The 16,519-nt window shown below is 27.3% G+C and overlaps 1 protein-coding gene across 1 annotated transcript; it reads left to right on the forward strand.

The window, feature by feature from the left end:
• The first annotated feature begins 8,430 nt into the window (after positions 1 to 8,430).
• On the forward strand, positions 8,431 to 11,574 carry LOC109150424. The gene is made up of 9 exons (XM_019298352.1): positions 8,431 to 8,583; positions 8,661 to 8,928; positions 9,018 to 9,114; positions 10,112 to 10,236; positions 10,311 to 10,395; positions 10,473 to 10,602; positions 10,689 to 10,973; positions 11,095 to 11,319; positions 11,404 to 11,574. Exons 1-9 carry the CDS (start codon positions 8,431 to 8,433, stop codon positions 11,572 to 11,574), a joined length of 1,539 nt encoding a protein of 512 aa, XP_019153897.1.
• The last annotated feature ends 4,945 nt before the right edge of the window (positions 11,575 to 16,519 follow it).

Consider the following 16,519-nt stretch of genomic DNA (forward strand, 5'->3'; position numbering starts at 1 on the left):
TTGCACTATATAATATTTGATGTTCTAATTTAAATAATTATATATTGATCCAAATATTCTTAATATATTACAACAAATCCATTCTGTGCATCGAACGGGTGAAAATACTATTATTCTAATAATTTTTCTTTCCTTCTTTGGTGTAATTACTATGCTAATGTATTTAAATATTGAAAGAGAATTCTATAAAAAGGATTCTTAACTCACTAAAATTCTATATTACTCTTAAAAACTAACCCCCCATTTCTTACTTACCCGCCCAAACAATTAAAAAAAAAATTACCAATTAATGATACTAATAATAATTAGTAAAAAAATTAGTAGTAAAATAGAAAAAAAGATCCTTAATTCACAAAAAATAGAAAAGGAAACGTGATTCACTAATTAATTAAAACTAACAATAATCAGTAAAAAAAAGATCCTTAATTCACTAAAAATGAAAATATAAACAAAATTTACTGATTATGACTAATAATAATTGGTAAAAAAAAAAGAGTCTTAATTCAATTAAAATGGAAAAAAGAAACGTAAGGGTGTGAAAAAAAAAAAAAGTCATAATAAGGATAACAGTAAAAAAAGAAAATTCTACCAAAAATTAGAATAATAAAAAAAGTTTCTTAATTCACGAGAAATAGAAAAGGAAATGAAATTCGCTGATTAATTAACAGTAATAATAATCAGTCAGAAAATAAGCAGTAAAATATGAAGAAAAAAAAGATCCTTACTTCACTAAAAATGGAAAAATAAACGAAATTTACTGATTAATACTAATAATAATCAGTAAAATTGAAAATAAAAAAGGATTCTTAATTCAATGAAAATGAAAGATTTTTTTAAAAAAAGGGGTCATAATAAAAATAACAGTAAAAACAATCCTACAAAAAAAATTGAAAAAAGAAGATTCATAATTTATGAAAAATAGAAAATGAAATGGAATTCACTGAATAATTAATACTAATAATAATCAGTAAAATTAAAAGTTAACATTAAAATAGAAAAATATAAAAGGATCATTAATTCACTAAAAATAGAAAAAGAAACGAAAGTCACTGATTAATACTAATAATAATAAGTTAAATAGGTAAATATAAAAAGATTCTCAATCTATACCATTATTAAAAAGAAAATCCTTCTTCCTTACTTTCACACCCAAACAATAGAAAAAGAAAAAAAATCTATAATATAATTAAAAACAAAATTCTATTTACTTGATTTATCGCCCAAACAATAGTAAATAGTAAAGGTAAATTAAAAAAAAAATGATGAAAAAAAGAACAAAAATATTTCACAATAATATTCTATATTATCAATTAAAAATGGAATGAAAATTAGGTAAATAAATAAATATCTGTTCAAACATATTTTCTCAACCAACACCTTCACTAAGGCTCGATCTCATGACTTCCCACATAAGAGAGGTCACTATATGCTATCTAAGCACAAGGTGCTTGGCAACAAACATTAGATTAATTAAAAAAGGAAATGAATATTAACAATTGTTTGAAAATAAGAAAAGATTCATAATTGACTAAAATAGAAAAAAAAATGGTCAGATATTACATTTTAATTTTTCACAATAATATTACACAGTATAATACATCAAATCATAAGTATGTCATAAATTTTACACAATTTTAAACAATAGAATGGAAATATTTCAATAATAATATTCTACACTATCAAGTAAAGGTAAATTAAAAATAAAAAGGAAATACTTCAATAATAATATTCTACATCATCAATACTAAAGACATATTTTAAACAATAGTAAAGGTAAATTAAAAATGTAGCGAAAATTAAAAATGAAATGGAAATATTTCAATAATAATATTCTAAATCATCAATTAAAAATGAAACAAAAATTTGATAAAAATATCATTGCATTTGATATTTTAGTTCGCTAATTGATTAATTGACTAAAAATAAAAGAGAAGTAATTGGATGAAAATAAATATGATATTACTAATGGATTGAAAATCTAAAAGGAAATGAATATTAATAATTGACTGCAAATAAAAAATTATTCATAATTGACTAATATGAAAAAAATAAATGGTTAGACCATTGCATTTTAATTAAAATGGAAGGGAAACTAAAATTGAACGCCAATATTTCAATAATAATATTCTACATCATAAATAGTAAATGCATATTTTAAACAATAGTAAAGGTAAATTACAAATGGAACAGAAATATTTCAATAATAATATTATACATCCTCAATTAAAAATGGAACACAAATTAGGTAAAAATATCACTCCATGTAATATTCTAATGGACTAAAAATACAAAAGAATAATTGACTGAAAATGAATATGATATTACTAATTTATTTAAAATATAAAAGGATCGCTAATTGACTAATATTATACCATTATATATTTTCACCGAGTCACCCATCCTGATCAAAAATTGAAGGTGTTAGCTCTAGACGATGATGGACAAGATTGTGTTGCTACTACCAATGTCGTCTACAAAGAGGTTTCAACAATGTGTAAATAAAATCGTTGATATTATATTTTTTAAATGACAAAATTGCTATATGTATAGACAAAAAAAATATCCTCCATACAAATGAATTAAGATAACAATTGAAGCATGTGCTCCATCTCAACTAAAAGCCTAAGCTGATAGTTGGATACACATTAATGGATATATGCCACCAACACGTGGACCGGTAAACCGTTGTCGCTTACGAGTGCTGATACCAAATTGAAGCATGTGTTCCATCTCAACTAAAAGCCTAAGCTGATAGTTGGATACACATTAATGGATATATGCTCACAATAACAATTCATTCATATAACTGAGTTGCTAGAAAACGAACACATTTGTATAATTTATAAAAAAAAATACTAAACAATGATGCAAAAAAATCTCCAAAGTTATAACACTACATGCATACATCTACACATTAGCTATTAATTTGAGCAATTATTTGCTTAAATTCATACAATGATAATATAAAAACACATAAATGATCCAACCCGTATATTCAATTGAACTATATAATATTTGATGTTCTAATTTAAATAATTATATATTGATCCAAATATTCTTTATATATTACAACAAATTTATTCCGTGCATCGCACGGGCGCAAATCTATATATATATAAAAGTAAAATCCTCCTAACAAATTTTCCCCCCAAAACTTTTGTAGTAAAGTTTATTTGGTAAGTAAATGTCAAATGGAAATTAAATAAAATCTATTAATTGTTATATTACATAATTGGTAATATTATGTATGGTATTATATTCTATAATATAATTGAAAATATTATTGTTCAAGTATAATAAAAATCTTATGAAATAATGTAAGTATAATAAAATAATAATAATAATAATAATAATACTAATAATAATAATAATAATAATAATAATAATAATAATAATAATAATATAAAAATCATATAAATTTTCACCCAAAACTTAGCGGCATTTATATAATATCCTAATTTTCTAATTTAATTAATTATCAAAATATTGAAATTATATATTATATATTATTCATTTATGTGTAGACATACTTATTATTGTATATAAAGTAAATTAGGTAAATATATTCTTCAAATATAAATTAAGTATTTATATATAATTTTTTGGTAAGCAAATGTAAAATATATTGTAACTCTAATTTTAATTGGTAATTGGTAATTGGTAATTGGTAATATAATAAAAACCATAAATGTTACCCTTAATCATATCTAAACACCTATATATACGTCACATTCTCTTCAATACAAAGAGTACCAAGTTACGAAGAACCTAAGGGAATATTCTCTGCAACTGCATAGCAATGGTGTAGAGAACAGGGACCTTCAAGAAGAGGAGGAACAAGACCCATATTCTCTGCGTATCCAGAAGAGCTATTGCACTACACCTACACATTTGGTAAATCTCTGTATCCTTTTTCAACTCTTTTTTTTAATAAAGAATAAAAAATCATATATACCATTGGTGAAATTTAAAATCTATCTACATATATTATATAAACTATGATTATATTGATCATATATATCATCTTCTTCATCATTAATCTGGACGAGTTTGCTCAACCCATTAAAAGGTATTTCTCTAATACCTTATCTCAATCCATTAAAAGTTGTTTATTATTGGACTCTAGGCAAGATTAAATAATGCACTATTCATAGTGATAGAAAAAAAAACTGACCATCTGATTATTAGTGGACTCTGAGCAACTAGATCTGCAGGTCATTTGTATGAGAGGGGACATCATTGAATGAGTTTGGACTATTAATATTTTTTTTCCTGATGTGACGGTCCTTCCAACACCAATAGGAGTAACACAAGGATTTGGAGTCATGGCAATGTGTTGAGGATCATGAGTAGTGAACAACATATGAATATGATAGAGATTTAATTATTTTAATTTTTATTGATAAAGATTATTCTCTAACCAAACAATTAGCAATATTTATGATTTATTGAACCAACCTTCATATTTTTGGTCAAATGAGTACACATGATGGAATATATGTTCATTGCACGGAATCTTAATATTCATTGAGTTTCCAAATCGTATATTGCATAAGAATTATTTTACCATAATATGAATTGTAACCAATTTAATAAATCTAAATATTAACAAGTATGTATGGTAATTTTATGTATGTTAATATTATTTCATATGGACGTAATACCATAATATGATTTATAACCAATTTAAGAAATCTATATTGATAACCAATTCAAGTATGTATGGTAATTGTATGCATGGTATTAAAAATAATAATTACGTATGGTATTATGTATAGTAATATTAGGTATGATATTATGTAATAGGTAGTATTAATTAGGTTGTACATTTATTCTTTTCATATTCTCATATGGACGTAAATCCATAATATGGTATATAACCAATAACCAATATGGTGTGTATATATATATATATATATATATATATATATATATATATATATATATATATATATATATATATATATATATATATATATATATATATATATATAATTTTTCACTCCTTATTATAAAATAATAATTCAATAAAATTTTTATTTAAGTAAATAATCTGTAATATTTATCTTAAGTATAATTTGTCAAATTAATCAATTTTAATTTGATAATGATTATTTTCTAACCAAACAATTGGTAATATTTACGATTTATTAAACCAATTCAAATATGTTTTTTATCATCCAGACTAATTATTATGGTCAAATTAATAATAAATTTTATTAGTTATTAATTAGCATATTATTAATTTATTATGCATAATTACTGTATAAAAATAAATTACCATTCAAATGAGTACACAAGATGATATACCTGTTCATTGCACGAAATCTTAATATTAATTGAGTTGTCAAATCGTATATTGCATAAGAATTATTCTTACCTTACTATATAAAATTACAAATTTATTCCGAAATTCTAAAAATTAAATAAGTTAGAAATCTAATTTTAAGTATGTATTTCCTGTTTTTTCATTTTTAATTTATACAACTAATTTATTAATTTATATACACAATTTTTTGCTGCTTTTAATAAAATAATTCACTATATTTTTTTCAGTAAGTAATTCCTCTTAAGCAAATAATCCGTAATATTCCCTGATATACTTTACACAATTTAATCATTTTTTATTTTTATAATTTCTAATTTATTAAATAATATATATATATATATATATATATATATATATATATATATATATATATATATATATATATAATTTAATATAGATATAATTAGATAAAACTTATTTTGTGACCAAACAATTAGTAATATTTACGATTTATTGAACCAATTCGTAAATGAGTCAATCTATACTATAATTAAAAATAAAATCCTATTTACTTGATTTCCCACCCAAACAATAGTAAATAGTAAAGGTAAATTTAAAAAAAAAGAATGGAAAAAAAGAACATAAATATTTCACAATAATATTCTACATCATCCGTTAAAAATGGAATGGAAATTAGGTAAACTGAAAAAATAACTGAATATTAATAATTGACTGAAAATTAAAAATGAAAAAAGGAACATAAATTAGGTTAATTGAAAAAGGAAATAAATATTTATAATTGACTAAAAATAAAAAATGATCCATAATTGACTAAAATGGAAAAGGGAAATGGTCAAATTATTACATTTTAATTTTTTACAATAATATTACACAATATAGTACATCAAACCATAATTATGTCATAAATCTTTCACAATTTTAAAAATGGAACAGAAATATTTCAATAATAATATTTTACATCATCAAGTAAACGTAAATTAAAAATGAAAAGGAAATATTTAAATAATAATATTCTACATCATCAATAATAAAGGCATATTCTAATCAATAATAAAGTTAAATTAAAAATGCAATGAAAATTAAAAATGAAACGGAAATATTTTAATAATAATATTCTACATCATCAATTAAAAATGGAACGAAAATTGGGTAAAATATCACTACATCTGATATTCTAATTGACCAATTGACTGAAAATAAAAAAGAATAATTGGCTGAAAATGAATATGATATTATTAATTAACTGAAAATATAAAATGAAATGAATATTAATAGTTGACTGCAAATAAAAAATGATCTATAATTAACTAATATGAAAAAAATAAATGGTTAGATCATTGCATTTTAATTAAAAATTGATGAAAACTAAAATTTGACGGAAATATTTCAACAATAATATTCTACATCATAGATAATAAAGGCATATTTTAAACAATAATAAAGTTAAATTAAAAATGCAACGGAAATATTTCAATAATATTATTATACATAATCAATTAAAACTCGAACGAAAATTAGGTAAAAATATCATTGCATATGATATTCTAATTGACTAATTGATTAAAAATAAAAAAGAATAATTGGCTGAAAATGAATATGATATTACAAACTAACTTAAAATATAAAAAAATCCCTAATTGACTAATATTCTACCATTATATATTTTGACTCGAGTCACCCATCATGATGGACTGAAGGTGTTAGCTATAGACGATGATGGACAAGATTGTGTTGCTACTACCAATGTCGAAAGATGTTTCAATAATGTGTACATACAATCGTTGATATTTTTTTTTAAATGACAAATTTGCTATATATCTAGACAAAAAAATATATATCTTCCATACAAATGAATTAAGATAGTAATTCATTCCTATAACTGAGTTGCTTGAGAATGAGCACATTTGACTAATTTATAAAAAAAAAAAAAACTAAACAATGATAAATAAAATCTCCAAAATTACAGCACCGCATGCGTACATCTACACATTAGCTATTAATTTGAGCAATCATTTGCTCAAATTTAAGCAATGATAATATCAAACCACATAGATAATCCAAACCATATGTTCAATTGCACTATATAATATTTGATGTTCTAATTTAAATAATTATATATTGATCCAAATATTCTTAATATATTACAACAAATTCATTCTGTGCATCGAATGGGTGAAAATACTATTATTCTAATAATTTTTCTTTCCTTCTTTTGTGTAATTACCAGGACTATGTGGTCCAATGGTATCCGGGTTGGACTTCAATTTGAAAGGTTGTGAGTTCGAGCCTCAGTGGAGGCGTTATTAGCTCTTTGTGTTTCAGTAGGTTGAGAAAGTATATGAACAGATACTACAATGTAATAGAGCTAGTAGCATTCAAAAAAAAAAAAAAATATTGAAAGAGAATTCTATAAAAAGGATTCTTAACTCACTAAAATTCTATATTATTCTTAAAAACAAAACCCCCATTTTTTACTTACCCGCCCAAACAATAAAAAAAAATTACCAATTAATCTCTCTATATATTAAAGCCATAAGATTTCGGCCAATGAAATGGCTCCATTTTCCCGCTCAAACTATACTACGTCGTTTTGGTTGAATCTCGGTATCAGAAAAAAGAAATAAAAAAATAAAGAATACAAAAAATCATTTCAGTTTGTATCTTAATTGAAGAATAAGTAATCTATATCAATAAATATCTATAAATCTATGATTACAATCAATTTTTTAAAGTCCCAATTATCTTGGAATGTGGTCAGTCGCATTTTATATTAATGCGGCGGCCAACAATTGAATTCCAACCATTATAAACAAATAAATAATAGAAGAAATACAATACGATACAAATACAAATACATACAATGATGATCTACATATAACGGATACAGGATATATATATGAAGGGTAATTGCATTTTCCCAAGTGTCGTTTGTTCTTCCAATGTGCAGTCTCATTTAGGAGGCAACCGAGAGATCACGGCTCATTTGAAACTTCTCTACCACCTTCTATAAAACCTTGGTATTTAGTTGTTTGCTTTCTACCATTGTTCTCTTGCGTTTTCTACCATTGTTATTTTCTTCAGTCTAACTTGGCCATTCATCTTTTTCTTCATTGCTTTCAAAATTCTGGCCGAAACCTGCAATGGCTCCTGTTTTTATTCTAGGCAAAGACATCAAATTGTCTACTTACAAAAAAGCTATCAGGCTACGGTTGATTCGTACCTATACGGTACCCGAAGGTCGCAACAGTTCGGATAGCATCAAGAGCCAGGAATGTGTCTTTCATGATTTTGAGGTAAGTTCTCTTTCGATTTCAATTGCCTGCAAAAAATGTAAAATTTTACAGTCAATATATATGTTCTTTGTTGATAGGGTACATACATTCATGGAAACATCCCTAAAGAGTGTGTTGAAAAGTATTCTAAACTTTTGAAAGAAGGGAAGGTTTATGCCATCAAAGATTTTGCAGTTATATCCCACTACTACCAATACAAAACTACTGATCATAGCTATATGATCAGATTTAGTCATGAGACTACTGTTGAGAGGCACAGGCGCAAGGGGTTTCCCTTACTAATGTTTCAGCTTAAGTCTTATATTGACTTAATGAGTGGCAATGTATCTGAAAAGCATCTCATTGGTATGATTTCTAATTGCTCTTTTCTCTATATTATATATCCTATATCCTATGTTTTAATTTTAATTTGTTTTGTTCTATTCACATTTTAGATGTGATTGGTAGAGTGGTGGAGTACTACACTCCCAAAGAGATTCTTATAGCTGGATTTCCCTCCAAATTGGTGGATTTTCTCATAGAAGATGGCCAGTAAGTATGCTTACTTTTCTAAGTTTATTTCCATATAAAACTGCATAAGATTTACAGTTTTTTTCCTAATTCTAATATGCTTAGAAAATGGACATGTGTGTTAAATATTTTTGTCACCAATACAGTAAACATAGACCTTAAAACTTTCTATCAATAAGCTTTCACTTACCTATTGCATATGTGTAACATTACTTGATGAATTCAAGTTTCTGGGCTGCCACTATATAGTTGTGCGAATCTCAATCCATTTTTTATGGATTCAATCTGTGGTGAGATAAGAAATCTGCTATTATTTAGTTTCAATTAAATTTTAAAACTGAAATCAGTAAATAATTGAAGTTTCAATAAACTATATTTAACTTAGCTCTTACATATTGTTATTAGGATTGGGACTGATTGAACCCAATTTTCTGCTCTCCCAAGATATATTTCTGCCAAACTCCAACCACTGTATAATTGTGCCAATCTCACATCATGCTATTATGTATTCAAGCTGTGATTAAATCGAAAATTGCCTATTAAGCAGATTCAAATAAAATTTAAAACTCAAATAAGGAACTAATTCAACTGGTAATCATTGAGCTTTAATTTACAAGCAATTAGCTTTAGCTTACCTCTTACATATCTGTATTATCCCTTTAATGAACCCAAGGTTCTGATCTCCCACTGTATATTTTTGCCCATCTCAAACTATTTTCAACAACCAACTCAATATAAATGTACATCCTGTATCTCAAATAAAGTAAATCATGCTAAAGTAAACTGTGCATATGAAGTGATTAAGCTAAAACATATATTATTCAAAAATACTTATCTTGGTCATTTTCTGACTATACTGCTTACAGACTTCTTTATATATCACTCAGACTTATAGTTCAGTTTCACCTGCATTTAATGAACTGTTATATAATAAAAAAGCATTAAACAATCAACTCAATATAAAGTTAATCAGTAGAATATATTCTATCTACTTACAATCTATTTTACTAATTTTTAGGGGCAATCGTCTGAAGTGTACTGTCTGGGATCAACATGTGGATACAGCCATGCATTATTTCAAGACTCATGTGGAAGGTCCTTTGATTGTTTTACTCCAACTCTGTCGAGCAAAGAAAGTGGATAGTAAGTTCATGATAATATATTCTTTAACATCTGTATTAATTAGTTCTAATCAAATTTGTGTTTGTAATATGTAGATGAATTCAGGATTTCAAGCTCATACAACGCTACACAACTATGGTTTAATCACCCTTGCAAGGAATTCCAGGAATTTAAAGACAGGTAATTCCAAATAATTTGTATTTCTAATCACTTTTCCTAGATCAATGATGAATTAATCTTAATTCTTTACCTTGCAGTTTGAAAGTTGATACCAGGCCACCTCTAAGTGTACAGACTGTGTCTCACATGTCTCATGGCAATGCTGCTGATAGTTCAAAAACTCCTATTAAAGTAACTACAATCGAGGATCTTTATGAAAGAGCCGAGGTACATTGTAACTTACTTTAACCTTAACATTCTATTTTCATTTTTTTAATCCTAACTTAACAATTTTATTTAATTTGAACCACCAGGAGGGCTACTACTGGGTTCCTGGAAGGATTGTTGCTGTGGAGAGTATTACCAATTGGTTTTACCATTCATGTAGAAGTGAGGGATGCTTTAGGAAATTGCACTTGAAGAATGGGGCTTTGCAATGCCTAAAATGTGCCACAAGCTGGCAAGAGGGAAACTTAAGGTACAGGCTCACTGTGAGGGTAGGTGATAAGACCACAAATGCTCCTTTTCTGTTGTGGGACAAGGAGGGCTGCGAGATAATTGGAAAGACTGCATTCGACCTAAGGAGCAAATACTCAGTGGTATTTTATTAAACCTTGAGTCAAAAAAGGACTACTACACATTTTTCTAAATGTTGTTTTTTTTTTATGAAATACTTTTCTAACCTTTGAAAGCTGTCTAAACACTTTTGTTTTTTTTCAGGATGGGTCTCCTCTGCCAACCGGTATGGAAGAAGTCCGTAATAAGGCTATGGTCTTCAAGATTTCTGCTAAGAGTGATCACTTCAGGAACCGAGCAATAGCGATACCTGTGGTTGGAATAGCACAGGATGAAGATTTAATTGATCACTACTGTCCCTGTTTAAGTGATGAACAAGATCAGCAATCAAGGATGGTAAATGAAGAAGAACCAGAAGTCGAGTCTGATGTAAGTATTTAACTAATGGTCACTTGATTCAATAAACTAACTACTTCATGGTAAAACTAATTTTTTTTTTCTTATTTGTAACAGGAGTCTGAATCGGGTGATGAGGCAACCAGTCCCAATCCTATTCAAGCTAAGAAGCAAAAGCTGGATGAACAAGATGAACCATTGGAAGCAGTGTCATCAAAAAGGAATCTACTTGATAAGTTTTCATCAAGTAGAGATGTTAAGAAAGCAAAAGCTGTTTTGGTTAAATAGGAGTAAAATTAAGTTTGTGTTTTGTGGTTCAATGATGGACAATGTGATACTGGTGACTTGGGTGCTCATTTGTTTTTGTAATATGGATTTTGATAATATGTACTACTGAGTACATATTATGTTTGATTGTTGATGTTTTGACAAGGATACTATGCACTGTCTATTAGTGCTTTCTTTTACAGTGCATTATCAATGGTTTTTATATGTTTTTATGCTGTGGTTTGTCTATTTCCTAACTCATTGCAGGTATGAACAGGCAGATATCAAGTGGCAGGCACAAGAAATAGATTTGCAAGAAACATGAGTGGCTGAAATTTAAAATGACTTATCTGTGAGGCATAGTATCTTTATTGTTTTGGCCTTGAACTTCCAATACACCTGAAATAGAGGAATTTGTTCATTCATCAGTTGCATTATGTATTTTGATCCAACTGTTGAAGTTTTTTAACTGAACAATAAAGCTATGATTATCATTTGTTTCATTTCTCACCTATTTTACTTCAATGGCACCTTTTTGGCTGTGTTCTTTTTTTTTTTTTTCCATGAGTTCAGTTTTGTCAACATCTGAACTTGGCTTCACACTCTTTTCATGACATTCTAAAATACTAAACTACTTTATAGATCATATACAAAGTCAATAAACATTTGAAATTTAACCAAATCAAGAATATCATACAAAACATAAAGAATATCAAATTGAAATATCATGGCTTAATCATATATAAACATTAAGTAGTTTAAATATCTAAAAAACAGCTTAATAGTCAAGTACTTTCAATAAAGGACTACAACTTAATAGTCAAGTACTTTTAAGAACTAAAAAATAGGTTCTTCTCTATGAATAAATGTAATAAATATTTCAATAACGGACTACAGCTTAAATTAAAGTCCAAGTATATTGAGAAAAACATAGTAAACAATCAAAATAGTCATGTACTTTTAAATAAAATCTATATTCAAGTACTTTTAATAGTCATGGAAAACAGCTTAATAGTCAAGGACTACAGCTTAATAGTCAAGTACTTTTAATAGCTAAAAAATAGCTTCTTCTCAATCAAAATCAGCAAAGTATGTAATTAATACAAATATACTTTCGTATGCCTATTCTCTCTCTATATTAAAGCCATAATGTTTCTTCCAAATAAGGACTACAACAAAATTCCAAATCAAACATTCATTTATCAAAACATTTCTCCCAATCAAAACAGTCAAGTAGTAAATACTTAAGTCTAAACAAAGTCTTAGAACATACAATTTCAAACAAAAACAATGATTTTGATTTTGTATATTCAGACAAACATAGTAAACAATCAAAATAGGATTGTACTTTATAAATAAATCTATAGTCAAGTTGTGAAATCTTGAAGACTCGGTGCGCCAGGTAAGTAAGTATAACATGACGCCTTCCTTTGTTGTATTTGCCCTGAGTGGAATGCAATAGATCACCTTAAATTAAACTTCAAATATAGTAATATGGTATATCGTAACTCTGAAATGTAATGGCATCAGAAATTATTATCATCATGTGCCATTTCCTTGAAAACAAATGTTAGAATCTGAATAAATTAAGACAAACAGAATTGTGAACTATTTTCAAAAACAGAAAATAATAAACATATCAAACTGGTAATCAAAAACAGTACTGGATCTAAAATTTTGAAACAAAATACACATATACTAATTAGGTGACTGTTGACATCAAAATTAAATTTAATCAGTAATGTTGTAAAGCTAGAAACCATAATAACTGTTTTGACACCAACATATGCCAGGATAAAGAATGGGAATAAATACTACCTTTTCAAGGTGTGTCTTTTCTGCTTCCCAAAAGAAGTAATCATTAATGAATTCCAGCCAAATTCTAGGGAGTTTCATTGGGCTTTTATGTTTTAAACTCAGTTACAATCAGATAATCACATTTAAATGGAGAGTACACAATTCATTCTCAACTAAACACACTACTTACAGAGAAACACTTTCCAAACATTGAGCAGATCAAGCAAATGAGGAAGTTAACTAAATCAACTGTCATTGGGTCCAAAAGGAAGGACACAATTTCAAACAAAGGTACATTGAACATTTATCTTAACTTCTACTATTCTCATAGCTTTTGCGTCTTTCTTATTTTCTGTCTATAAACCTTCTCCTATGAAATTTGATTTTTTTCTTTCTTGCAATTATCAACTGTATAAACATTTTTTACAAATCATTTCTGTTTAAAAAGCATAAATTTTCATAGGAGCGCAAGGATAACACTATAGTATCCCCATATTCAAAAAACAATTTTCTGGGTAAATATAGGAAAGCTTAACGTTAGAAAATGCAAATCAATATAAATCAAGTGCAACATACAACACTCGGTCGCTAAATTAGTCAGGTTCAAACCCTAATTATACAAATATACATTTTAGCAAGGATAGAGAGATTAAGTAAGAATGAGTACCTTACAGTCTTACAAGTAACCACCTTGAGTGTATCCGTACAAACAAACAACCATCTCAGTAGATCTTCCTTCAAATAAAAGAGTATTTAAAACCCCAAACACAAATTTAGGGTTTCCCTAAAATCGGCCTCTTCTATCTATCTCTCGAAGCAAATCGCAGTATAGTCTGCGATTGGATCAAGAATGTCTTTTGTGTATAATGGCCGATACAAAATTCAGACGCCATTAACGCTTAAGACGTCTGGATTACAGAGATAGATTGAGAGCGATAGAGAGAGATAGACGGAGTGAGAAATCGTAGGGAGAAGAGGGAAGTAGACAAGTGTGAATTAGGATCGGGTTGTGTCCAGAAGTCTCACTTCTGGACACTCCTTTATATTTTTTTTTATTAAATAAATAAATAAATAAACACACACACACACACACACACACACACACACACACACACACACACACACATATATATATATATATATATATATATATATATATATATATATATATATATATATATATATAAAATGCGCAGTAGATAACATGTATATATATGTGTATAATATATAGTATGCCTATCTATTATTAGTAGCTACTATATATGTGGTGGAATAAATTATCTTAATATGGTTATTTTATTCATTTTTGTTAAATTAGTATTATATATGGTGTTTATTATGATTCATATATTGTATTTCAATTTTGGAACGACATATATGTTTTAATGTTTGTTCAGTCGAATTGTTAATTTTATGTAATCGTTGTATTATTTAATTCAAAATCATAAATTATATTCATGCTTATTTATCTTATTGGTTATAAAATCTTTATTTTTTCATGATAGAAAATGAGTGTACGGAAAGTGGAACATTCAACACACCGAAACGAACTACGATTGCTGGTAATTCCTTTATTTCTAATTGCAATATAGGTATTATTTTATAGTACATTTATTTGTGATATTCATATTATATTATAGGGATATTAATGTTAGCTTTTTGTACTTTTTTTTTTTGCTTAGAGTGCTCAATGGCAGTCGAAGTGTCAAATGATAGATCTCAGCTTACATTTGTTACTGAAATATCTCAAAATAAGAGGCGTTTTATTGGGACACGGTGTGGGGGTCTTTCTACACAACATTTAAACGTATACAATGGTATGAGATGTTATGGTTACTGATGGTTAATCAGCCATAATTATACATGCGCTTATTTATATAGGAACCTTTGGTGTGGTGTTTATTGTTTTTTAATTTAGGAATGTTACATATATAGCATTTGTTTTTTTGGGGTAAATTTGTTTATTTAATGTGATAATCTATAGGGTGCAATATAGATTTATTGTCTTTTATTAGTACATACAACACCATTGTATTCTTTCGTAAGATTTATTAGTAATTCTTTATTTTATTATCTAATTGTACAGAAAATGCAACATTCAACACACCAAAAGTAACTGTAATGGATGGTTAGTCCTCTTATTTTAATCAATATTGTCGGTAATATGGTATAATAAATTTTATTTTATTTGTTTATATTATAGAGATTAATGTTAGATTTTTTGAAATTCTTTGTTTAGAGTGTTCAATTGCACTACAATTGGCAAGTGATAGAGAGAAGATTACACATGTTAATAATAGCCGTTTTTTGGGTGGACAAAGTGGAGGTATTAATAGTCAAATTTCTATTATAAATTATATATCTATATATAATTACTATATTATTTTTGGATTTTTTTTTGGTCCATTAAAATTGATTTTTTTTTCCTAATAGTTTTACAAAATATGACTCAATCAATGACATTGCAATCTAACGTGCTCGAAACTACCCCTATGGTGTCCCACGAAAGGCGAGGGCCTTTGTCAAATCTAACAAATGGTAAAGTTGCGCAATTAAGTAAATCCTTTTTAAAAATATAAATGTATAGTGTTTAGTTTATGAATAATAACGTTTTTTATCATCTTATAGTAGGAACAACAAGATCGTGCGTTGTGGATGACAATAGCTCAACACCAAAGGCGTCAATGCAATTTAATTTGTTGTCCGCTTTTGATAGTGTGGTCCATGATACACCGTCAAACTCGGCAAATGTTAATGGTGAGTATAGGTACGAGTAATAACCTTTATTATTTTTTTTAGGTAAGAGTAATAACATTTGGTTTCTTCTAGATTATTACAGTGATATTGGTGATCAAACGTACTCATGCAATCATTGTGGAGCTATGTTTTGGTTAGAGGAGCGAGTAAATAAATCTAGCGGTGTTCGGAATCCCAAATATTCACTATGTTGCGGTCATGGAAAGATAAAGTTGCCGCATCCTAATATTCCACCAATGGCAATCAGGCAGTTGTTCTTTAACCTAGATCAAAAGAGTAACCATTTCCTAAAGAACATTCGGTGCTTTAACAATATGTTTTGCTTTACTTCCATGGGTGGAAAAATTGACAGAACGGTCAACAATGGTAGTGCACCACCGACTTTTAGGTTACATGGTCAAATTTTCACTTG

The sequence above is a fragment of the Ipomoea nil genome, unplaced genomic scaffold, assembly GCF_001879475.1.
Source record: "Ipomoea nil cultivar Tokyo-kokei standard unplaced genomic scaffold, Asagao_1.1 scaffold0114, whole genome shotgun sequence".
NCBI classification, from domain to species: Eukaryota; Viridiplantae; Streptophyta; class Magnoliopsida; order Solanales; family Convolvulaceae; genus Ipomoea; species Ipomoea nil.